The sequence below is a fragment of the Strix aluco genome, chromosome 18, assembly GCF_031877795.1.
Source record: "Strix aluco isolate bStrAlu1 chromosome 18, bStrAlu1.hap1, whole genome shotgun sequence".
Taxonomy (NCBI): Eukaryota; Metazoa; Chordata; class Aves; order Strigiformes; family Strigidae; genus Strix; species Strix aluco.
Window position 1 is genome coordinate 1201521 of NC_133948.1, and position 23226 is coordinate 1224746.

The 23226-nt window shown below is 59.4% G+C and overlaps 1 protein-coding gene across 2 annotated transcripts in view; it reads right to left on the reverse strand.

Moving 5' to 3' along the window:
- Window positions 1-4817, reverse strand: part of SEZ6L (seizure related 6 homolog like) — a 47705-nt gene extending 42888 nt beyond the window's left edge. For both annotated transcript variants that reach the window (XM_074844107.1, XM_074844105.1), the window contains exon 1: window positions 4668-4817. In XM_074844107.1, coding sequence (XP_074700208.1) covers window positions 4668-4734 — 67 coding nt within the window. In that variant the 5' untranslated portion in view covers window positions 4735-4817. The remainder of the gene's footprint in view (window positions 1-4667) is intronic.
- Window positions 4818-23226: the final 18409 nt, after the last annotated feature.

Below are 23226 nucleotides of genomic sequence, written 5' to 3' on the forward strand. Positions count from 1 at the left end.
CGCCACAGCATGGCCCGGCCGGAGACCTCCCAGCTGGGATCGCAGAGATGTTTTCTCTTAGGACATCTCAACGGTCGTTCTGGCTCTCTGCCATTTGACAAACACCTCTTCCCTTCGGCTGGGCAGAGGCAGCAACGAGCCCCCCACCCAGCGGGGGCTGTGGGGCAGGACAGGGGGGTCCCTGCCCTTCTGCGCCTCTTTGGCAGCGCTCCAATGGTGTTTCCTCATGCCTGGTTTGTCTGCACGTGTGTGACCTCCCTCCGAGAGCAGCTGTGGAAAAGCAGCTTCACTGGGCTCTGCCTGGGCCCTTCCTGAGGGATGTCGAGCCTGGCCCGGTGCAGCCAATACAAGGACTTTGAAGCGGTTTTGTTTGCGGCCCTAAACCCCCCCTGGGACACACGCTCCTCCCCACCGCTGCTCCAGGGCCATGGCTGGAGGGACGGCAGATCCCCAGCCCCTCTGCCATGGGTGCTGTACCCTGGGGTTTCTGCTCCCAAGCTGCAGTGGGCTGGAAATGGCTTTGACCCCCTGTGCTGCTCCAAAAAATGAAGGGGAAGAGCCAGGCATCACCACTGGCCCCGGGGCTCGTGCCGTGTCCGATACCGGCATGGTTCACCCTGCTGACGGGGGGCAGGGGGCCGGGCGCGTGTTGGGGGGCCGGTATTCCCGGGTGATCCCCCCCAGACCTGCTGGGTCCCTTGGCCCGAAGCTGGGACACTTTCCTGCCCGACCAAGCACCCTGCGCCTGGCGAGGTAAGTGGTTAAAGACACGGGACGCTCTCACCACGGAATTCAGCTATTTCATACCCCTGACAAGAGCGTAAATCCATCCTGATGGACTGGAAAATTGGAAAGCCAGTGCTCTCGCTGTATTTTCTATAGAAATCTATCCGAACTCCCGAAAGATAAATTTATTGGCAGGCTCCAGTTCCAGTCATGTAACTGCACGTTATGCTAATTAAAATATAGCCTGTGTTTTGTAACAGGATTTCCTTGGAGCGTATTTTACTGTTCAGTAACCACTTTCAAATATTTGAAAAATAAAATCGCATCAAGTAAATAACTTTTGGATTGCTCACAGAAGGTTAGGCTTGCTTTTTTTTTCCCAAAGCCCACTGGAACTGGCTGTACTCCCTGCAATGACAGAGGATGTAAAACACACAGATTTCTGAGGCTGCTTGTAGTCTAGATCAAAAGCTCCATGTTGTTTAATCATATAGAGCCCATTCCATTGAAAAAAAAAATCTGTTTGTACAAAATGGGGTAAGGAAGGGCCACAGAGGTGGGCTCTGACCCTGAACTCCCGCAGGAAGAGCCCTGCCCTCCGGCAGGACCTGCCATTCTCCCACCTTAACGCCCGCACTCCCTCCCAGCAATGCCCCGCCACACCTCTGCGCGTCCTGCCTCATCTCTGCCTTATTATCTATTAATTTCTGAGCCCAGCAGGATCTGGCTTAGAGCTGCAAGGGATGGATTATACACTGGTATGTTCTGCGCTTCCCTTTTAACACGGTTTGCTTTTATAAGGCCTCGGTGTGGCATTCTGTGTGCCAAGCGAGCACATTCAGCTTAACTGGTCCACAGCCTGCCTCTCAGCCCCAAATACTTGTACCAAATTCCTCGCTGACAGGGAAGTTAAAAATGTATAGAAGGGAACATCTGTGACACTGTAACATCCACAAAATGTACACTTTAAATAGCATCTCTATATATTCATAATGGAAAAAATACAGAAGAAGCAGAGGGCTAAAAGATAATAATTTCATTCGCTACTGATCCAGACTTTCCTCGTTCTTCCTGCCAAGGAGAGAAGGAAGAGGCAACATTTATCACGGCCTCTGGGACCTGCACACCAGACAGGTTCCCTTCCCCGTCTCTCCGGCCGCCTGCCCGCCTGTCTGTCGTTATCTCACTGCTCGAGACGACCCCGCTCGGGGTGCCGTGCCTGCTGCGAGAGCACACCCCTCACTTGTTGCAGGCCTCACCAAGTCCACGCTCCGCTCTCCTTCCCGCTGCACACACCTGATTTTTCTGGAAAAATTCTCCCGCGGTGCCACGCTCACCGCAAAACCCAGGGAAAATCTCTGCGGCTTGTTAATTCGCCACGACAACCAGCCTGGAGGGGCCCAAAGGCCTTGAAGAAAAGAAAGGGAAGCGCAGGTGACGAGGCTACGGAGGACCCCGATGCTCAGCACCCCCCGAGCTGCATTTCTGCTCCAGGAGGGATTTGTTGGTCTCATCACAACCTCTAGTGGACACCGCTCCTCATCGCCACCGCCACACCAAACGGGATATATTTAGAAACCCTGGATCTCCCGGGGGGTCCGGCCGTGTCCCTGCTGTCCCCAAAGACCAGAGGCTGGGTTTTGCCAAGCCTAGGCCCCGGCCTGAGCCTGCCTGAGCAGCACCGGCAGCGCTGCTGCTCTCCTTGGGCAGGCTGGACGCGGCCTGCCCGCACGCCCCGTGGCTGCACACTGCATCCGCACCGTGCGGAAGAAATATCCGTGCCAAAATGCATCCTCGCACGCTGCTGCCCAGAGCCTCCTGGCACAAGTCCTCGCGAAGGGACGTGCCTCTGCCGCCTGCTCTGCCGCTGCGCTCCGCGCTGGTGGGTGGGTGCAAGCGGATGCCGAGAGGAGAGGCTTTCACACCTCCTCCCCGGTGATCTAAATGGCTCCCCGGGTGCAAAGCACCAAAAAGCCACCAGCCGAGCAAGCGATGGGTGCAAGTCATGTGAAATTAGTTGTTTCGTGAAAGAACGAGCCCAAAGAGCAGGCAGATGGAGCGCAGAGAACCATCTCTCTGCAGGGTCTGATCCTGCTCCCCCTCAGTTTGTGAGCAGCATGGCTTGCTAATCCGGGCCCCGGCTGTGACCTCCTGCAAACAGATCGACAAGCCCCCCCCCCAGCACGGGGAGAGCTGCTGCGGCGCCGCCAGAGCCAGGGCTGCGTGTGCAGGAGTTGGGGATTTTACAGCAATAATTCACCGAACCTTGTAAAGGGTCAACTATTCATCAGCTCCCTCCCTGCCAAGGAAAAGAGACGTTCGGTACGCGGCGTTCTCCCACCCCGAGCCTGGGGACAGATCGTGCTCGCCATGAGGGCCAAATCCTGCTCCTGAGGAGCTGGGCTGCCTGCTGGTGCTCCCAACGGGCGCTGGGGACCGGGGCAGCCCTCCTGCATCCAGGGCATGAGGCAGCAGCGGGGCCATAAGCCCCGCTGGGGGCCCTGTCCTTGCTCGGTTTGTTTGCCCGGTTCCCCCGGCCCCCTCAGCCCCACGGGGACTCTCGTTGTACACACACATCTCCCGCAGCAGCTCCCCGGCAGCCTGGCCCAGAGTGTTTGTGTAACACACCAGAGAAACGTGTCTTTCTGTTTGTTCCGACACTGGAACAGGATGCCAACGTCGTGGGTAGCGACTTCAGCTCCGACTCCTTCATACACACGAGCATGTCCACGCGCAGAACACAAACCCGCGCAGGTGAGGGAGAAAATGCCGTAATCTACGCCCATTTTTGTTTTGTTTCCCAGAAAGAAGGATGGATTCTGTAATACAACCTCCGTAGGGAGAGCCGGGTTTAACACCAAAAAGTCCAAGTCTTTTACTGCAATCCGAAGATGAGAGCAGAGACCGCAGCCGGGCAGGCAGTGCCGCACAGCGCTCCTGGCGCTGGGCACCTCGGCTAAAACCCCCCTGTTGGTCCCGGCGGCGGCCTGGCAGGCCCCGCACGGGCCCCGCAGCGCCCGCAGGCCTCTCCCGTCTCCCTCTGCCCAACCCACGGTCGGCAGCGTGCCGACCCCCGGCCACCTCGGCCCCGCAGCCTCCCCGTGCCGAGGGTCCCGGCGCTGGCACCGCGCTCGTTTGCGACGACTTTGTCAAGTCACCCGCAAACGGGTCCCCGACGCCTTTTCTTAGGTCGGTGGTCGCGGCGGGGGGGGGGGTAAGGGGGAGGGAGCGGCTTCGCCTGGAGACATGAGACACGTGGAACGAACATGCAGCCCCTGGGAAAAGGCGCAGCACCCCCCGGTCACACCCCCCCCGGCGCACCCCAACTGCTGGGACGGGAACAACGGCGGGGAGCTGGCACCGGGGCTGGGGACACGGGGGGCTGCGGACATGGGACTGGGGACACCCAGAGTTGGGGACACCCAGGGCTGGGGACACTGGGGGGATAGTGAACATGGGGGTCTGGGGACGCTGGGGTCTGGGGACAGTGGGGGCTGCGGACACGGGGTGGCTGGGAATACCTAGGAGAGCGGACCCCGGGGGGCGGGGGGGCGCTGGGGACAGGGGGGTGCTGTCCCTGCGGGAGGGAGGCGCAGGGTCCGGCCCGGCGCCCCGTTAGGACTCGGCTCCCCGGAGCGGCCCCGGCCCCGGTCCCGGCGGCGGGAACTGTCCGCCCCGCGGTGCTGAGCCGGTGCCGGTGCCGGTGCCGTCCCCTCCCCTCAATGCCAGAAGTTTCAGCCCGGCCCGGGGAGCAGCAGAAGCGGGGGGGGGGTCCCCGGTCGGGGGCGACACGGCCGGTTCCAGCAGCCCCTCCCCGGTCCCACTGCCCCGTCCCCCGTCCCGGCTGCATCCCCCCCCCCGCCATCCGTCACGGGAGGCGCAGGGCCCCGGCGGCCGATCCCGGGGAGCCCCCCCCGCCCCCCCCGCTCCGCCCCGCTTACCTGGGCGCGGGGCCGCGGGGCTGCCCAGCAGCAGGGCGAGCAGGCAGAGCCCGCGGGGGCCCGGCATGGTGCCTCCGCGCTGCTGCGAGCCCAGCCCAGCCGAGCCGAGCCCAGCCGAGCCGCGCCGAGCCGAGCCGAGCCCAGCCGAGCCGCGCCGAGCGGGGCCGGGCCGGGGGCGGGGGCTGCCGCCGGAGCCGGGGCCGGCGCGGGGGAGCGGGCGCGGCGGAGGGGCGGAGAGGCGCGGAGAGGCGCGGAGCGAGCGGCGGGGGAGGGCCCCGGCCCCCGCGCAGCTCCGTGCGCTCCGGCCCCGCCCGCGGCTCCACCGGCCCCTCCAACCCCACCCCGCCTCGCCCCCCCCCCCCCCCCCCCCCCTTCCCGTCCCCGACCCACGGCTCTGTCCCGGCCCGGGGGTCCCCGGCTCCCCGCAGCCTCCCCACGACTCCCCTCAGCCTCCCCGGTCCCACGGTTCCCCCCGGCTCCCCCCGACTCCAGGACCCCCCCCAGCCCGGGCAGCGCTCCCCACTGCAGCCCCCCACCCAGCCTGTGCCCAGCCCCTTGTGTCACCTCACTGCCCCTTGGCCCCAAACCCCCATAGTGCCCCAACCCTCTCTCAGCATCCCAAACCCCCCTCAGCACCCCAAGCCCCCCCCTCAACACCCCAAGCCCCTCTCACCTCCCTGCTCCAGCCCAGCCTTACGCCCCTTCCCTCCCCCTGGGCTCCCCAAAAGCAGGCTGTGACTTGGGCAGTGGTTCTGGGGGGGCTGGGATCACGGGGCACCGGGGTCTGGTCCTGCTGGTGAGGGGGTGGAGGGGGGGGCTGCACGCTGCGACCTCACCAGCTGTGGGGAGTGATGGGCTCTGGGCACGTGAGACCCCTGTGGAAGCTGTGCAGGGCCCCCCCCTGTAATGTGGGGTGGCACCTTGGCCACGGGCCAGCCCTGGAGCCTCCTCAGCCCTGCAGCAGCGCACAGACAGTCCCCGCTCAGTGCCCCAGCCCTGGAGCCCCCCAACCTTCGTGCCTGACGGCCCCCAGGAGCCCCCTGCCTGGTCTGGTCCTGCCCGTCGCCCTGCCTGGGCCATCGGCAGCTGTGATGAGCTGAGAGGTGGCAGCAGGCCCCTGCTGAGCCCCAGAGCCCGTGGTGTAATGACACTGGCTTTGGTATGAACAGGGACGGAGGCTTCGTTCTTGTGAAACCCTAAATCCTACCCTGAAATGTTTACTGTAAATCACCTCCCAGTGAGAGCTCCCCGGTCCTCCCGGCCACTCCGCCTGTCAATTCAAATAGCCAGAACCACGTCCCGCAGCACGACGCGGGTGTCAAACGCCACAGTATCGCGGCCAGCCTTTCCCCCCAAGCAGCCGGTTTGTTGACGCTGCCATCTGAGAAGTCCCTGCTACCTTTGAGAGAGCAATTACAGCGACTCGGTTACCTCAGCAACAATAATCACGTACTGGTATCACTACAAATGCCACCACGCAGAACACACCGAGTCAAGAAACCGTCCAAACACGGGGACCGATCCTGCTGCCGTTTTCCCTGCCGGGCTCTGCAGAGTTCCTCTGCCTCGCGCTGGTGCAGGCGGGCGAAGCGGCGTTCGGGGGGTTTCGAGGAGCCTGAGGCGGGCAGCGGGGCCATTTGCATTCTCTGTGTCACTCCTGGCTGCTGCCAGCTGGGAGCTGTTGGGCAGCAGGCGAGCGAAGGACGAAATAAGAAAGGGAGAGAAATCACCGAGAGGCGCAGTGTATTATTTAACACTGTCATTTTCATATACAAAGTGGGATTCACTTGCTCAGAGGTTTAATTTGGTCTAACAAAGCTATCGGCGGCAGAGCGAGCGCAGCCTGCTCTGGTCCCCCCTCGGCTCCAGCCCCGGCTCCCCTCCCGACACGCTGTTATTAAAGATAAAAGTTGCCTCTCATTTAGCAGTTTTCCTTGAGTGATTTTTATTGTGTTCATCTGCATTGTAGTAAACTCCTAAGATAGCCAGATAATAACATCAGCACCATGGTAACAGGCAGGAAAAAAAGAACAAATGCTGGATTTGTAATGCAGAAATGCCCACTAAGTGGCAAAAGTTGTTAGTGATGGAGAGGGAACGGTTAAACTCAGGCCTCAGCTCACCACCTGGGATTAGGGAATGGGGCCAGGCCCAGCTCACACCCCACCAGCCGGAGGCATCACCTGCACCAGCTGGGGTTTGTTGGGGTGCGCTTCCCCCCTCCCCACAGTGCCTGGGGGTCAGTGGCTGCTGGGTGAGCCCGGGGGTCTCACAGTGGTGCTGGGGTCCCCCACCCCTCCAGCAGCTCCGCTGGGGACTCGGGGGAGCTGAGGGCAGTGGTGAGGAGGGAGCATGCACAGGGGGAACAGGTGGGGTCCCCATCATTGGTGTCTAACAGGACGATTTGAATAATTTTCTTCCCGCAGCTTCACGGAGGCCTAATGGGACCTGCTGCCCTGAACCCCTCCAGCCAGCACTGTGCATCACCGTGCATCACCATGGATCACCGTGTATCACCGTGTATCACCGTGCATCACCGTGTACCACCGTGTATCACCGTGTATCACTGTGCATCACTGTGTATCACCGTGTATCACTGTGCATCACTGTGTATCACCGTGTATCAGCGTGTATCACTGTGCATCACCATGGATCACCGTGTATCACCGTGCATCACCGTGTATCACCATGTATCACCGTGTATCACCGTGTTTCACTGTGCATCACCGTGCACTGTGGGCAAGACAGTGGCTTCGAAAGCAGGCAGGGCAGGCAGCCACAGGGATGCTCGGAAGAAAAGGAGAAATTGTTATTGTTCCTTCCGCAGTGCTCAGGGCTGGAGCGTTCGCCTGGTCAGAAACCTGCAGCGTTGGAAAGGAAATAAAGAGAAGCGTCTCCTGAGGCCACTTTAGTGGGCATTGCTCTAATTAGCACCACGTTCATCGGCACTTACCTCAGACCTTTGATTAACAGTGAAGAAAATCAATAAGCACGCTAAAAATTCAGATAAGTTTCACAGCCAATTTTAATTTCACATTTTAATATTGTATTAATGTCAATCTTAATTACCATAATTAAGTCAGATGTGACTTAGCAAGAGCAGCCTGAAGATAAGGTGTTACAAGGAAGACGGGGCCTTCCTGGTGAGCAGCCAAGTGCCGCTCGCCCTGGTTTGGGCTGCGGCTGATGCTGGCGAGCCAGGGGCTGCGGCGGCGGAGCGCGGGGCACGGCGCTTCCCCATCCCTCCCGTTGTGCCCCGCAATGCCAGCAAGAGCCTGACACCCCTCAGACCCGCTTTCAGGCTGCCCCAAGTCTTCGGCCGCCTCGCAGCTGCCTCGGCCTGGCGCAGGGCAGCACAGGGAGGCGTCAGCCCCGCTTGTCACAGCGGGTGAGATCCATGAGATCCAAACCGCCCGGAAAATCAATCTCTCATTTATTTTCATGATGGCGATGCAGCAGCCCAGCGCTGCTGCATTTGCTCTGCAGTGACGGCGATCGATCGCCGCCCGCTCTCGGCTCCCCGCACCTCGCGGGGATGCTGGCGGGGGGCTCCATCCGGCCCAGGGAGCCCTCGGACACATCCACCTCGCGGGAAGCATCCCACAGTCCGGCAGCATCTGCCCCGCGGTGGGGTGGGACCGATCCTGCGGCCGCAGGAGCCCCCCAGGGGCGGGGAGCAGGGACCGGGCTGGCACAGGGTGCGACACAGGTGCAGCCACCCAGTTTTCTGGGCTGAGACCTGCAATTGCAGGAGCGGGGGTGATGCAGAGACATGGTCTGTGGGTCTTGAACCCGCGGGGGTGGCCGTCCCCGTCCGGGCTGGGGGGCTGCAGGGGTTTTGCCCCCGGTGCCAGCATGGCAGCAGCATCCTGGCAGGTTTTTACTCTCCCCTGTCCCTTGCGAAGTGCCCACCCTGCAGAAGCATGAACAAGCCCACTCCCTGGGGCCAAGAGGCTGGGAACCCTTGGCTGCCCCTGGTGATTTTATGGACAGTGACACATCCCTGGGGCCACGTTCCCAGCCCTGAGGGAGTCCCCTGCCAGGACAGTCAGGTCCCCCCCCCAGCCCAGGCCAAGCACCACTGCCGGTGGGGATGCAGAGAGCAAACCCACGCCAGCCGCACTCCAGCAGCTCGTGCCAGGGGCGAGGTGGCCGCGGTGGCACTTGCAGTGCTGCAGGAAGGAGCTTTCCCAGTCTGGGCACAGGAGTTTCTCCTGACGAGCTGAGTCCTCCACCCTGAGCTACCAGAAACATCGCTGAAGAGCATCTCCCAGCTCAAATGGGTGCAGGTGCCTTTCCCCAGGGCCAGAGCCAGGTGGGCAGCGGCTCAGAGCAGAGGTGCTGCCGGTCTGCACTCAGGTGGGATTTCCCTGGTGCTTGGGGGGCACTGAGACCCCAGTGGGGGGTGCAAGGCAGGCCCGGGCAGGAGAGGGGGATGGAGGTGCTGGGAGGACAGACCCCAGCCAGGGTACGTGTGGGGGTCTGGGTGCCAGACCCACGCTGAGCTCCACAAAACGCTCCAGGGGTCCTGTTTGGGACCCCGGGCTGGTACAGCTGCTCCGTGGTGCAAAGGGGGGGGGTCCTGCGAGGGCACACGGGGGCAGGCGTGGGGTGCCAGGCTCCTGCCCGCCCCCCCCCCACCTCAAGCCCTCAGCGCACATACGGGGCCAGCCTCCTCCCTGCAGCTTTCTTGGGAAGCTTTCACCCCCTCCTCTGCAGTGCCCGGAGAGGCTTCAATGGCAAGAAGGAAGCGGAAAAACAAACTCAGCTTTAGACTTGGACGCTGAGGTCTCCCGTCGCGAAGCTGAATGGTGGCTCTGAGGAGCGGTCTCCAGGCTCTGCTGGCTGGGGGGCATCGCTGGTGAGTGGCAATATTGTCCCAGGGCAGAAAAGACCTTTGTGCCTCCGAGGTGGCAGAGCCACTCCAGCCCTTGGCTTTGGGAGCGGGCTGCCTCCCTGCTCTGCCTTACAAACGCCAGCGCTGAATGGGGGGTTTGAGCCTGAGGCCAGGCTCGGTTCCAGCCCCTTTGAGCGAGTGCCTGCGGGCACAGCTGGGGGCCCTTTCAGGAGGGAAGTCCTTGTTCCTTGTCAACAGAAGAAGACTTTGCACAGCTCAAGAATAGGCTCTCTATTGCCCACCGGGGTTTGGAGGGAGCCGAGAGAAACAAACCCGCTGCGGGGATGGCAGGCAGCGGCGCCCCTGTGGCGCGGGGGGGAAGGGACCCCGCGGGCAGCCTGCCCGGGGTGCTGGGTGGCCCCCGCGCTGCTCCTCGGCCAAGCACCCGGCCAGGGCTGGGGGGCTGTGACCCGCCGCGTCCCCTCCGCACCCCACCTCGGCACCCCGCGACGCCCGTGTGTGGGTGACAGGTCACAGCAGGGAGCAGCAGGGACGAGTCGCCTCGGGAGCAAAGGTTTCATGGTGCAGCAGGGACCCACCCAAGCCCACCTTAATTCCCCAGCCATTAAACAGGACATTGTTTTATCCTCTCTGCATAATTCGTAACTTAATTAACTACAGCTCCTCATGGCAGCACCCAGAGAGGCTCCCACTGGCTTCAGGCACTGCAGCTCTTCCAAGCCCCTCGCTCTGTGGTTATCAGGCTCTTTACCAAGGCAATACTGCTGCTCTGGTTGCCATATCCATAACCCACTGCCCCACTGTGCCGTGCAAAAGTTTTTAAAGACTTTTTAGTTGTGATTTCCAGTGTTACTCTGGCAGGATCTGCAGCAGGCAAAGCAGACAGGAGCAGCCAGCGTCTGAACTCCCTGTCTGAGCTCCATGGCCAGCCCATAATGACCATCTCCACAAGTGCCTGGAGAAAACTGCCTCTACACACTGCCACTGCCAAAAAATACCTGCTCTCTCGAGGCTTTCCTACCCGGGCCTCCATTCTCTGTATTCATTTCAGAATTGGTATTCACGCCAGGACACTGCTGGTATTCACTCATCGCATCCCATATAAATTGCAAGATAAGTTTCTCTGCACCAGACGCTGTTACTGATATGGAAAACTGGAGTTCTAAATTCACGAGCGTGCAGAATTATTTTGTCCTATCTAGCAAATTTTCCTTGAAGAATAAAAAGAAGTTTTGTTGGAAGTTTTGTGTAAAGTGAGGCGAAGTGCAGCGTAACTTCAGTGCTGCTGTACCAGCCTCTAGAAGTGATTTCTTTGCCTCTTCATTATCCTACACTTACTGGACTCTATTCATTGTCTCCAGGAAGATGCTCTGGCTCTCTCACACCAGCGTCTCCCCACGCTTTTTGGGGTCCCCGGGCAGGAGGGCACAGCATCGGTGCTCAGCACCTCGAGCTGGGCAGGAACTGCGGGACAGGCTGGGTGCCGCCTGCAGACCCTGGCCCTGAGCACTGACCAGAGGTGAGTATTTTTAATCCAGCTGGCCCAAATAATTTCCCCCCAGGAATATTTAAACGCACTCTCCGAGGAGCTGATGCAATCAGCATCTCTCGGGGATGCTGATTGGGAATAACCCCTGAGATGCCAGAGAGACGGGAGAGAGCGGGCGAGCAGTGCCCCGGCACCCCAGGCCAGGAGCCCGGCCCCTGGGCAACACGGGCTGGTGATGGGCAAAGCGAAAGGAGCCCTGAAATATGGGAAAGAGGGAAAAGAAGGAAAGAACAGGTTACAATTAGCACCAGTAACCATGGTGTTATGAAAACCAGATTTTGTCAAACCGCTGATTGTAATCTTTGAAAAGATTATACGTTTGATGGAGGAAGGTACCTGAACTGCTGTTAGAGGTTGTTGCAGTGTGTTTGATGTGGTACCGAGCAGCATTCTCACGGAAAGCAGCATGATGCAGTATCAGTGCGGTGCATCTTAAGTGGGTTAAGAACCAGCTCATTGATGGATCTCAGAGAACGGCAGCGAGGAGGAATCATCTTCAAATGCAGGAATTATTAATGAGTCCGTTCAGAACTGGTGCTTAGCTCTGTCGCTGCTTCACGTTCTCACTTACGATCTGCAGGTAAATATAAAATCATTAGTGATTAGACTAACACAGGAGATTAGCGGGCTGGTTAACTCGTGTGGAGACGTGCAGCCATTTGGCACATCCCGGATCACGGCGCAGGGTGAGTTAGTAAAGCAGATGTAGTTCAGCCAGTCAAATGCTAAATTCTGTGCCGTGGAAGAGAGGGTCTGGGGATGGGAGAGCTGTGCTCTGGGCAGCAGCGGAAGGGACTGGAGGGTCACTCTGTGGTGGCAAAAAGCGGTTGGCATCACCCAGGTCAGAGAAACCCCCATGGCAACGGCAGCTCCTGCAGCTGGAGCAAGGAGCGGTGCTTTACCCAGCCGCGGCGTGGCATGGCAAATTCCTGAGGGGGGCTGTGCCTCGGCCAGCAGCAAAGGTGTGGGCCAGTGGGGACAGACCTGCGTCTCCCACGCTTTGGGCATCACCCAGGGAGCCAGCACCCGTGACCCAGGTGACGCGGGGAGCAGGACGGTGGCACTAACCAGCCGTGCCGGTGGCCGTGCCTTGCTGGGGAGGCAGCAGCCTCCTCCCAGCCCACCCGTGGGTACTCCCCGGTGCCCTGGGGCTGGTTTTCTCTGCAGGGGCTGGTTGCTCTCTTTGTGGGAGAAAAGGGGATTTGTTCTAAAGCTCTTTTCATGAGAAGAAAAAAAATCCATACTGTGCTGCTTTGCTCTGACCCGTCTTCCAAGCTGTGATGCTTTAATTGATTAGCTTGTAAGAGCTTGGCAGCAGAGCCGGTGCTTTGTTGGGAGCGTTTCCGCAGCTCCCGCAGGTGGAAAGCCATTAACTGCCTCCAGACTCGTCCCTCCGCCCGCAAAGTGCCTTTGGGCGGATGCTTTTCAGTTCTTTTAAGAGCAAAGCCCCTAAAACACCCCATCCCCGTGACTGTGGCTGGGTCAGCCCTTGCCCTCTGCCTCGAGCTGGGAGGGCCGGGTGCGTCCCCTGCTCGTTGTCACCCCCATCCACGGTGCGGCCACGCTGCCCATCCTGCAGCGCTGCGAGGTTACGTGGGTGCAGGCCTATTTATTCCCAGAGATCTTAGCAAAATAATAACGTTTCACTTGTGCAGAGCTATTATCAAGGCTTGCTCTAACTTCATGCTGCTGAGCGTGTCAGTATGATGAGGGGTTGGTAATAAACCTACCAGCAGTCACTAAGTGCTGCTATATAAATGCCTCCTCTGAAATAACAGTACTTTGGCTCCCAGCACCTGCTCAGGGTCCTGCAAACAGGGATTTGTCAAGGCTGGAAAGTCCAGTGTTGGTTCCCGGGACTTCATACCGCTGGTCATAGGATCCAGCAGCTCCTCACGGAGGGGTTTGTCCCTGTGGCTCTGCGCTCCCGGCAGGATCTGGCCTCAGCTCCAGGAGCGATTCGGCAGGGTGGGTGTGAGCCCGGCTCTGCCGCCGCGGCAGCTCCGGCACCGTGCCAGGGCAGCCGGCATGCGAGGGCACCGGGGCTCCAGCCCCATTGCAGAGGCATCAGCACTGGGGGGCTCTGTGGGGATCCAGGCAGGGCTCGGAAAGGCAGAAGGGAGGTCTGGGGTGGGGAGGGAGGAGCGGGGCAGCCGGGAAACAACATGTGTGGGGCCCTGGCAGGGCTTCAGCGTCGCAGTGTGTGTGCGTGTGCATTCGCACGGTGGGAGATGTAGCGCAAGCTGAAATGAGATTAGCTAATGTACTGCAAACACAAACCATCGAGTAAGGAAATCTCTCTCTCCAACAAATGCAAATCTTTCTGCCTAGTTTACTGCGTAATGTTGCCCATTAACCCCTGTGCCCTGCCTGCTGGTGAGGGGAGGGGAGGCAGGCGGGTGGGCTTTTGGGAAAGGTTTGTGCTGGGAATGTTCCCTCGGCTGAAAGCTCCCGGCGCTGCTGCCTGCAGCTCCGGCCCACTGCAGGCAGCGCCTGTGCCCGTCCGAAGGCTCCTGCCTCTCGCTGCCTGCTCATGGCGCACGCTTCACAGGCTTGCAGAGCTGCCAGCCCTGGCCCTGCTCGTCTGCTGCCTGTTGCCTGCACCCATGGGCAGGAGCACGAGTTATTCCGCTGGGCGCGTGGAGCGAGGCCGTGGTGCCAGGCAGGGTGGGAGCCGGCCGCCCGGGAGGCAGAGCCGAAGGGCCCCCGGCCGGTGCGTGGCCACCGATAACCAGCTACAGACCCTGGTGCCTCCATTACAATTAGCACGAAGCCACGTGTTTTCAGATGACGCTCTTGGCCAGGCTCGGAGATGCTTGGCAGAGAGAAGCAGTTGTCATGGAAGGGGCTTTTGCGGGCCACAGACTTGCTTTTAACCCTCGGTACGTACAAGCCCCAGAGCAGAAAGGTCTCTTCAGACACGTAGCTGCACTTGTAATGCTGATGATAGTGACAACTGCAACAGCAGAGATTATTTTTCCTTCTCTCCCTCATATACACGTGCCCCACAAGAGGACAAGCTCTTTGTAGAGAGCAGAGCAAGGGCTCCATGCCAACGTCAAACTCCTCTGTGCCTACCTCGCTCGGCGTGGGAAGAGAGCAGTCATTGCCCTGAGGCTGCGTGCGTGCAGCAGCAATTGGATTCACCCTGGATTAACTTCAGGACTCCCTACTTGGCCCACGCTGTGGCCGAGCCTCTCCAGCCAGCCCAGGGAAACCACGTGCAGGGTTTCTGTGCTTGTCCTTGCTGCAGGCACCCCGCTCCCGGGCTCACCGCTGCTGCCTGGGGCACCTGGTAAGCAATTCTGCCTGCACTGCCCATCCTTCTTGGCCATCCTCAAACCCTGTTTGGCTGCTGGAGGAAACCACTTCCACCCTCCGAGGTGGCTGCTGGATGCCCAAAACCCTGATTGCACCTGGAAGGGGCTTGGGGCTCTCCAGGGGGTCTGCGGCAGCACCGCTGCTGAAACCCTGCAGCTCTACTCATGTGCAGCTTGATTATAGACATATTTCAAGGCAAGGGGTGGGGGATCGCTGCAGAGGAAGGATGCTAGCTGCCGTTGGCATGGGCACACATCCACAGCCCACTCGCTGTGAGTCACCTCGTCCCATCAGGCACGGACCGAGGCTTCTCCCCGGGAAGGCTCCGGCCCTGGTTCCCAACGAGGCGACGCCAGCCCCAGTACCTCAGCCTGCTGCAAGGGCTGGGAGTCCCAGAGCCCTCCTGTGGGTGAGAGGCCGGAGCAGAGGGCATGGGGGCACGGGCAGGCCCTGCGAAGGGACAGTCCCCAGCAAGGCCATCGCTCCACGCCAAGGAAGGCAAGCGCTGTGGTGCAGCAGGGACCACAGCTCCGGCCGCTTGCCAGCCCGGCGGGTTTAGTTGCCCATCAGGGAAACACAACAGCATTAAGCGACATTTGCAATTCGTTCTGCGGTGCCATGTCCGAAGAGCTCAGCACCTCCACGCAGCTCCTACCCTACTGCCAGCGCCGAGGAAGCAGCTTCCAGTTGCAGCTAATTACTGTGCAAAGCAACGAGCCGGCTGCGATTGTCAGCGGAACGACAGGAGCGCGCTCAACCGCAGCTCAGCTCTTTTTGTCCCCAGGAGAGATGTCCTGCCCAGGCCTCTTGCCCTGAGATGGCACCAAAGCACGTAGCTGCGGCTCAGGCAAGGCGGGGAGATGGGCTCTGTGCTGGTGAGTGGCCGGGAGAGCGAGAAAGGAGCAGTGTCTGTGGGTTAAAGGGAGGTCACCTTATTGCAGACGTGACTGTTGAGCTCCCCGGAGCAGCCGCAGGGTTAATAGAATTAACCAGGGAAATTTGTAAAACTTTCCCGAGCACCCAAGAGATGAGTTTTTGCTTTGTGCTTGGCAGCAGAAGCAAACACTGTTCTGCTTTCCCCTGACCTGGCCACTAGGATGACTTAGTGAGGACTATTTTTGACTCCTGGGAGGTTTTTATACAGGTGGGCAAAGCTCCGTGGGGTGAGGCACACGGCACACAGCCCACGCTCCCCCCATGCCCGCTGGCTCCCAGGCCCTGTGTGGCCTGGTGGTCATGATGCCCCTTCCTACACACACAGGGTTTGCTCTGTGCTTTTATATCGTTTCCAGCCGGGTCTGAAGAGGTGAAGTTGAGGATACATCTCTGGAAACCTTAATGTCATCCTACATGGACCTGCCTTTTGCAGGATCCTCACACAGGAACCGTGTGAAGTGGGGTTGGGGGGGGAGCAACTGGCTGCAGCAGCTTCAGCTGCAAAGAGATTGTCCTGGGGCTGTGCCTGGCCTTGGGCTGCGGCCGCGCTTGGGGCAGGTGCCCTCGAAACAGGGAAGGGTGATGTTCTTACTGGTGTGGGGAATGGTGATTCTCTTACTGGTGCTGCGCTTGGCCAGGGCACAACATTGTCCCCGGCACTGGGGTGTCCCCTGCTGCTTTTCTTCCCTGTGTTTCAGGGAACACCGTGCACCGACCGTGCCCTGCTCTGGGGCAGCTCAGCAGTGGGTGTCCATCTCAAATATCGCCAGGGATAACAGCATCTTGCTGATACCTGTGCGGCACCACCCCCCCTCCTCCACAGCACAGCCTTTGTTTTCAGGAAACCACCCCTGAGCTTTCCCTCTCCCTGTTTATCCACCCCTAAGCCCAGTGTGGTCACAGAGGGAGGAGGCTCCAGCCCCACACACCTTGTGGGGGGCAGAGCACAGGGGCACGGTGGCCCCTCTCCCCGTGGGCTGGAGGGACGTGGTCCAACACAGCCCACCTGAGTGCAATGAGTTAACAACATTGTGGGGGATTTAAAATGGAAGAAGCCTCCTGACAGCCCACATGTAGGTCTAATAATTTACTATAACTGCTTTTATGGCAGACCGTAAAAATCTAAAATAAGGCTGGGACTTGTCAGAGAAACCCACATGGAGCTGAATTTCTGCATAACCACAGTTTTTTAGGCTTCAGCGCCTTCCTCTGGAAAGCCTCGGTCCCCGGGTCCCTGGGGCGTGCTGGGCACCAGCCCTGCCGAGGGCTTCCCTCCTTGGGAGTCCTTTCGCCTCTGTGAGCACAGTTTCACATCAGTGCTGCTGCCCAGACCCCGAGATGTTCGGCGGGCTTCCTCGCTGCTGGGGCTGGATGGTTGATGGATGGGGTCGCTGATGGGGCTGGACCGGGAGATCTCAAGCGGTTCTGTGAACAATTGTGTGATCCAAAAGGTCCCCACTTCGAGTCTGGAGGCTGAAGAGCAGCTCCTCGCCTTTCACCCTCCTGACCATCCTCCCGCTGTCCCCAGCCTCTCCCCGAGGACCAGCATCCTGGGGGGTGCAGAGAGGGATTTTTGTTTCCTAGGCCCAAGCTCTCCAGTCCCTTCTGTACGACGCAGGGAGAATATTGTCTGTCCCCAGAGGGTGACATTAAACACCGCGGCAATCCTGCCTCTGAGAGCTAACCCTGAGCAGTAGTTACTGCAATTACTCTGAGTGCCACTGGATGATACTCGGTAATTACGCGGCTCTTTCATCTGGGGATCTCTGAGCACTTACTGATCAATTAATTAAACTTTGCAGCAGGCTTTTGCCACAGCACAAGATGTTGGTGGATCAATAATCCCTCTCCTGAGACACAGCCAGCCCTGAATGGCACGGCCATGCCAGCATGACCCCAGAGCTGGAGGGCAGGGAGGGCTGGGGGTCTGGGGAGCTGGGGTGCCCAGGCTCCCTAGGGAAGGGGGAGGATGCGGTCATGAAAAGCTCATGGGTGAGAAATACCAGAAAGAGCAGTCTGAGTCCCTGGCTTTTCTCCCAGGAAGGAAGGAAAAAAGTTGGGAATTTGGTTGGCTGTTTTGTTCGTTTGCTTGGGCTGCGGCTGCAGACGTCCCCCTGAGCCTGATCCCAATCCTGATCCCACAGCTCCGAGCAGCACCACCATCACAAATCCCTTGCTGAGCCACTGCCAGCTCTTCCCACCCTCCCGAGGCTCCGTTCAGCTGCTGCTGGCGACGGCTGGGAGAGGGGAAGCGCCGACCGAGTCCTCATCATCCTCGCAGCCCTGAGACGAGCTGTTTACTTCGAAAGCTTTGGGCACAACATAAACTGCTGCCATTTGGAGGAGTCCTGGCAGGAGCCTCGCTATTAGCACAGATTGTAAATCTCCTCCTAACGAGGAGCCTCGCTGGGCCCAAGTCCGGATTTTTAAATATGAATAATATGAAAAGCAGCAACTCCCCTCAGGGCACACAGGAACGGAGACTGCACGTTCTCCAGCCCAAAACCGCACCTTTGCATCAGTTACTGCCAGGAGAAGAAATGTCCCCAAGTTCGTGTCTTTTTTGGTACCTGGGGAAAGTCTATTGATCCTGTAGTGTTCATCTTGGTGACACTCTAATAAATCACCCTGTCCTGGCAGCCCCAGGCAGGGCTGGGGCGGTGCAGGCAGGTGCTGGGGCAGGGGAGGATCTGCAAGATGCTTTGCTGGGAGATTGGGCAGACTGGGGGGGAAGAGTCTTGGCTGCCAAAAGCTGCGGTTCTGTGACAGCCCCATCACCCCCTCTGGCAGCCACTGAAGGATGGGTTTGGGTGGGGAAGGCGGCTGGGGTCTGCCCCTGGCTGGGGTGCCCGTGCAGGGCTGAGCCCAGGTGGATATGGGGGTTTCTGGGGTGTTGGGAGCCCACGGCACTAACAAGCCCATGGAGCTTCTCGCCTCTTATTACAACGACCTTTTCCTCCCAGAGCTGTCTTGTGTTAAGCTAAATGACACAACTGGGGAGTTAGCTCTCTTTAAAAAAAGATTTTCCATTGCACTGCCGCAATATCAACTGTTCAGAAATGCAAGAGTGAAAAACAAGGTGAAAAGGGTGCGGGGGCTGTCCTCCATCAGGGCGTCAAAGCTTTATGACAACTTGGAACTAAATTCAAGCATTTTCAGCCTGTCCCTGCTAGAAGAGCTGCAGGTTGGCCCATTCCCTACCCCAACTCATTGTTGAAAACGGCCAGTTGCAAGCGGAGAAACAACTCCCCCCCCCTCCACGGGAGCACCCACGGCTCAGCCGAGCTGCTCTCCTTCCCCTCCTGCTACGGCCAAAGGAGATGCATCATTTCTCAGCCTGACATCCTTTTCCTGGCTGTCCTCAGCCGACGCGTCCTCTCCCCTGCAATACCTGGCTGGCAGAGCTGTGGCGCGGTGCCTTCCCGCCGAGCCCATGGCTCCCAGCCCCTCTTCCCGACCCCGGTGGGGGACGGCGGCACACGATGCGGAGGGACGGGAAGCAGAGCCGTGTCGTGGGGCGGTGGGGGGGGCTGGGCTGGAAGTGGGACAGGTTTTGCTCACCCTGGTACGGTGCCCTGCGCACTTGGCTGTCCTTCCTTCCAGGCAACCTTTCAGCCCAGATGGAGAGCGCCATAAGGAGTTTTGTTTCCTTCCCAAAACACACAACACGCTCTCTGCCTGTCTAACGAGGTGTCGGCGCGGGGCTGCACACCCTGGCGCAAGGCACAAACGGCTCCGTGGGCACCGCTCCTGCTCCTTCCCTCCGGCTCCGCAGCGGGGAGCGATGGGGAGCTCTCTGCCCCCATGCGCCTCGTGTCTGGCTGGAGCAGAGCCACCACATCGTGTGCTCGGGGAGGTTTTGTGGGTGCAGGGGGTGCTGTGCCCAGGAGGCACTGTGCGTTTGCCCCACAGCAGCCGTGGTGCCGTGCAGCGCGGAGCTACACCAGCGTTACCCCCGGGGCTGATGCAGAGAAGCACAGCGAGGGGCTGTGGGGCAACGAGACCCAGCACAGGGCTAGTGAAGGCTCAGGACAGAAGCAGCACTGTGCTGTTTAAGCCTCCTGCCATAAAAGCAAAGTTTTGCACCCACATCTTCAATATATTTGTTCCTCTTGCTGTGCCAGAACCCCTCTGCTGCCCCAGACTTGGTCAGGGCTCCACGACGATCACACGTGTGGTCCATGGGGAACGCAGAGCACGCGTGCGGCTCCAACACTGCCTGGAATCATTCATCTTTCTGCCTGCGTGCCAAGATCGTCCCCAGGAGCATCTCTGCGTGCCCTGGTGTGGGTGCTGCAAGCTGCTGTCTCGGCAAAAGCCCGAGGGATTGGGATGGAGAAGAGGGTCTGAGCACAGCGGGAGCAGGCGTGGGGAGGGGGTGGCTGCAGGGACGCCGGGGTACTGGGGTGGAGGGGATGGAGGGAGGAGCCGCCAGCCAGGATTTCTCCAGTGCTTAAAAAAGCCGACTTCGCATCCTCTGCTATGAAACACAGCCATGATTTTTGCTTTACAAGTGCGATTGCTTATAACAGCATGAAATTACAGCCAGAACTGATCAGCCTGGCAGCAGATAAGGGAAGCTGTCGAGTGTGGCAGTGTGTTATTACACAGGGGGGATCAGGAGGGGGGAGGCTGGCAGACCCCCGACATGCCGGCTCCAGACTGAGCTGCCTCTCCAGGCTGTCCCTGAGGGATGGTGGCAGGGTCCTGGGGGGCAAAGGCGGGATTAGAGCTGGCAGAGATGGACATGGGGGGGTGGAGGATTAGGCAAGATGTGCATTCAGAGGGGCTCAAATTTGGAATAAACACGTGGCCTGCCCAGTCCAAAGCATACTCAGCCCTCATTTGGGGGAGTCCAGCTCCGCATGTCCTGGCTGTAATGATTTTGTGTTAGTTAGCATCATCCCCTCAGCAGTGCTGGTGCATGGGCTTGTCCCAAGCTGGAAGGTGCTTCCACGCAGCCTCCTCTCAGGCTCTCAGACTCTTATTTTCAGCAAATAATGAATTATTGGTGAGCAACTGAGCTGAGCCGCACAGCTGCTGGGCGCTTTGCATGGGGGATGAGGGGGACAGTCAGAGAAGCCACTTCCAGCCCCATGGTGTTGGGACCTGCCCCTCTGATTCTGGCCATGGCCCGTAGCCAGGGACAGTCACAGATCGATCCGGCTTCTGCTGACATCCGCTGGGAAAACTGTGGGTCTGGGGATGAAGTCATTGCTGTTTCAAGTAAAGTGCTAATTCTGCGGGAGCTGGGTGTAATCACCCTTTCCATAATTACCCGGGAAGGGGGAGCTCTAAGCCTGTGATGTAAAGCCATGCGTGGAGGCACAGGTCAGGCACAGGCAAACCCAGAAGAGCAGTTTGAGTGCGCGTGTAGGGATGGATGTGCCCTGTGCGTGAGCCCAGAGACACCCGCACGCGGCCCCGTCACGCGTGAACTCCTGCAATGTGTCCTGGCTGCTCACGGGAGGGTGGGATGGGGTGACCACTGGGCACGAGGACACACGGCCCCGAGTCATGGAGACCTTCCCCAGCTGCACGCGTGGCCTCTGGGTCTGAGGATGATGGGGCTGAGCTAAAGGCTTGAGCGTGTAGCACCAACAATGTGACGTCTGTAACCACGGACAGTGATTTTTCTCTTACGGCTTTCCAAAAATTAAGACTTTTTGTAAAGTCTTTGCATTTGCTTCCTTTTCTGTACATGTGGTGGCAGATTTGTGCAGTGTACATGCCCCTACTTAGCGCCGTCTCTGTTCTGTGCCTGCAAAGCCCTCCGTGATCATCAAATCCTCCCCTGAGGAGCCCACGGACAATGTTCTCCAACATCGTTGGAGAACCTTTCTGCCCAAGGCAGGGGCTGCCTCCTGGATTAGCTCCAGGGTTGTGTTCCCCTTCTCCCCGGAGCTGGTAAAATCCCCGATGGCACAAGAGAGCTGAAGGGGAGGGCAGCGCGTGGGGGGGTCACTGCCCTGAATCCCTTCGGCCCTGGGCAGGCAGGGAGGGGGCTGCAGAGCTCTGCTCCCAGTGGGTTCTATCTCGCTCCCCCTCTTGCTGTCCTCCTCTTGTGCAGAGGCTGCTGCGTGCCCCAGTGCCTCGAGGAACATCTCGGTGGCCATTGCACAGCCTGACTGTGGGCAAAAGGGGCCACACAGGACCCTGGACCTCGAGGAACGTGCTGGCTCTGCTGGAACATTCGGGCTGGTCCTGCCATCGCCGGGTGGACTGGGACATGCCCAGTGGCTTGTGCTCCAGACCTGGTGCCCCGGTGTGAGCTGAGCCAGGCTCTGCTGCCAGCGTGCCAGGGCAGTGCCGATGCTGCGGGGGCTGGAGGAGGTCAGGGCTGCGGGTTCCCGTGCTGCACAACAACTTAACCAGCTTCTGCAAACACAGGCTGGCCCCGGGGTGGGCAGGAGCTCCCCGTGCCCCGGCCAAGGCTGCTCCCGCACTCTGCAAAACTCAGCGCTCCTTGAACAAACCTTTTTGGGGATTGCTGAGCCTGTGCTTCAGGGTGCTATGGAGTGATGCTTGTGTGCTGTCACAAATCGCTGTTTACACGTGAACTTGCAATGGTGTGTGGTCCCTGTGGTGGTTGTTTTCAGGGTGCAGTGCCGGGCTCTGCACTGCAGAACTGTGTTGCTACCGATGCTGCTCTGTGCAAGCTTCCTCTCGGCTCACGGCCGTGTCCCACACCCCCTTAAAAACCAGTCATTCCTGGCATTTTCTCACTTTCATAAGCTCTTTTCCACTCCGAAAAAAAGGTCTCGATTTACTCATCACTGCTCTAATTCCATTTGCAAACTGTGGGTGTTGATCAGAGGTGGGTTAACGAGACCCAGGAAGGATTCCTGGTGGAACGAACGGTGGTTTCCAGCAGAAATGCCTGGGTGTGCTGGGTGGGATTGATTTCACGGTGCAGAAGCCACCCGTCAGGCAGCCCCTGCCTGTCCTCCTGCGGTGCGCAGCACTGTGGAAAATGCACTTACTCGCCTGTTAGACTGATTCTCTGCAGTTCAAGCCTTCCAGGTGCTTCTGGTCCCTCCCCATCTTGCCATCTGCTTGCATCCCCTTTCATCCCACTGCCCTTGCGCCTTCCCATTTCCGAGCTGCTCTGATTCCCTTCCCCCAGTGTTTTTCAAGAGAGAACATAAACAAGCGGAGAGATGGCACGGGGCTGGTACCACTGCGGGGCTGGGGGATCATTTACCGAGAGACTGCACTGTGTCAGCCTGACCTTTTTAGTATGCAGCCTTGAACGGCCCTGGCAGAGGCTGATTTTCACTGCACGCAGCTTTCCCTGACGCTGCTGGCACAGCCAGAAAGGTGGCACAGCTGGAAAGGTGGCCCGTCCCAGGGTGTGGATTAGTGGTCTCTGCTGAGAAAGCCTTGACCACTGTGGCATAGCAGCAGATGCTTTCCTGGTGTTGGTGGGACAAGGCACGGTGCTGCACCCCAAATCACAGAGATAGGGGGCTCGTGGGGCTCAGTGCAATGCTGCTCTGGGCCCTGGGAAGCAGTGGGTGCCTCTGCCTTCGCCTTCAGACACTGACGGGTCCCTGTGACTGATGGCTGAGTCTTTCACCCTGAACCATGCTGATAGCTTTAAAAAAAAGCCCCGGTGATGGATAGTCTCATTAAACAGGGGTGCGCTGCGAGGGAGAGGAGCAGATGACTTACTGCCGTTGCTGGAGGCTCTGCTGGCAGCGTGAGGCACGGTTTGTTCCTCCTTCCCCAAAGCCAGGGAAACAGCAGTTACCTGCAACACGGCCTCGGCACACCGGGGTCCCCGCAGCACCGGGGGGAGATGCTGGGGTGCAGCGCAGGGCTGGGAGGTGCATTGCCAGCTCTGACACCCAGCAGGAACCAGTGAGATGATCCAAAGCAGGCCAGTCCCAGCC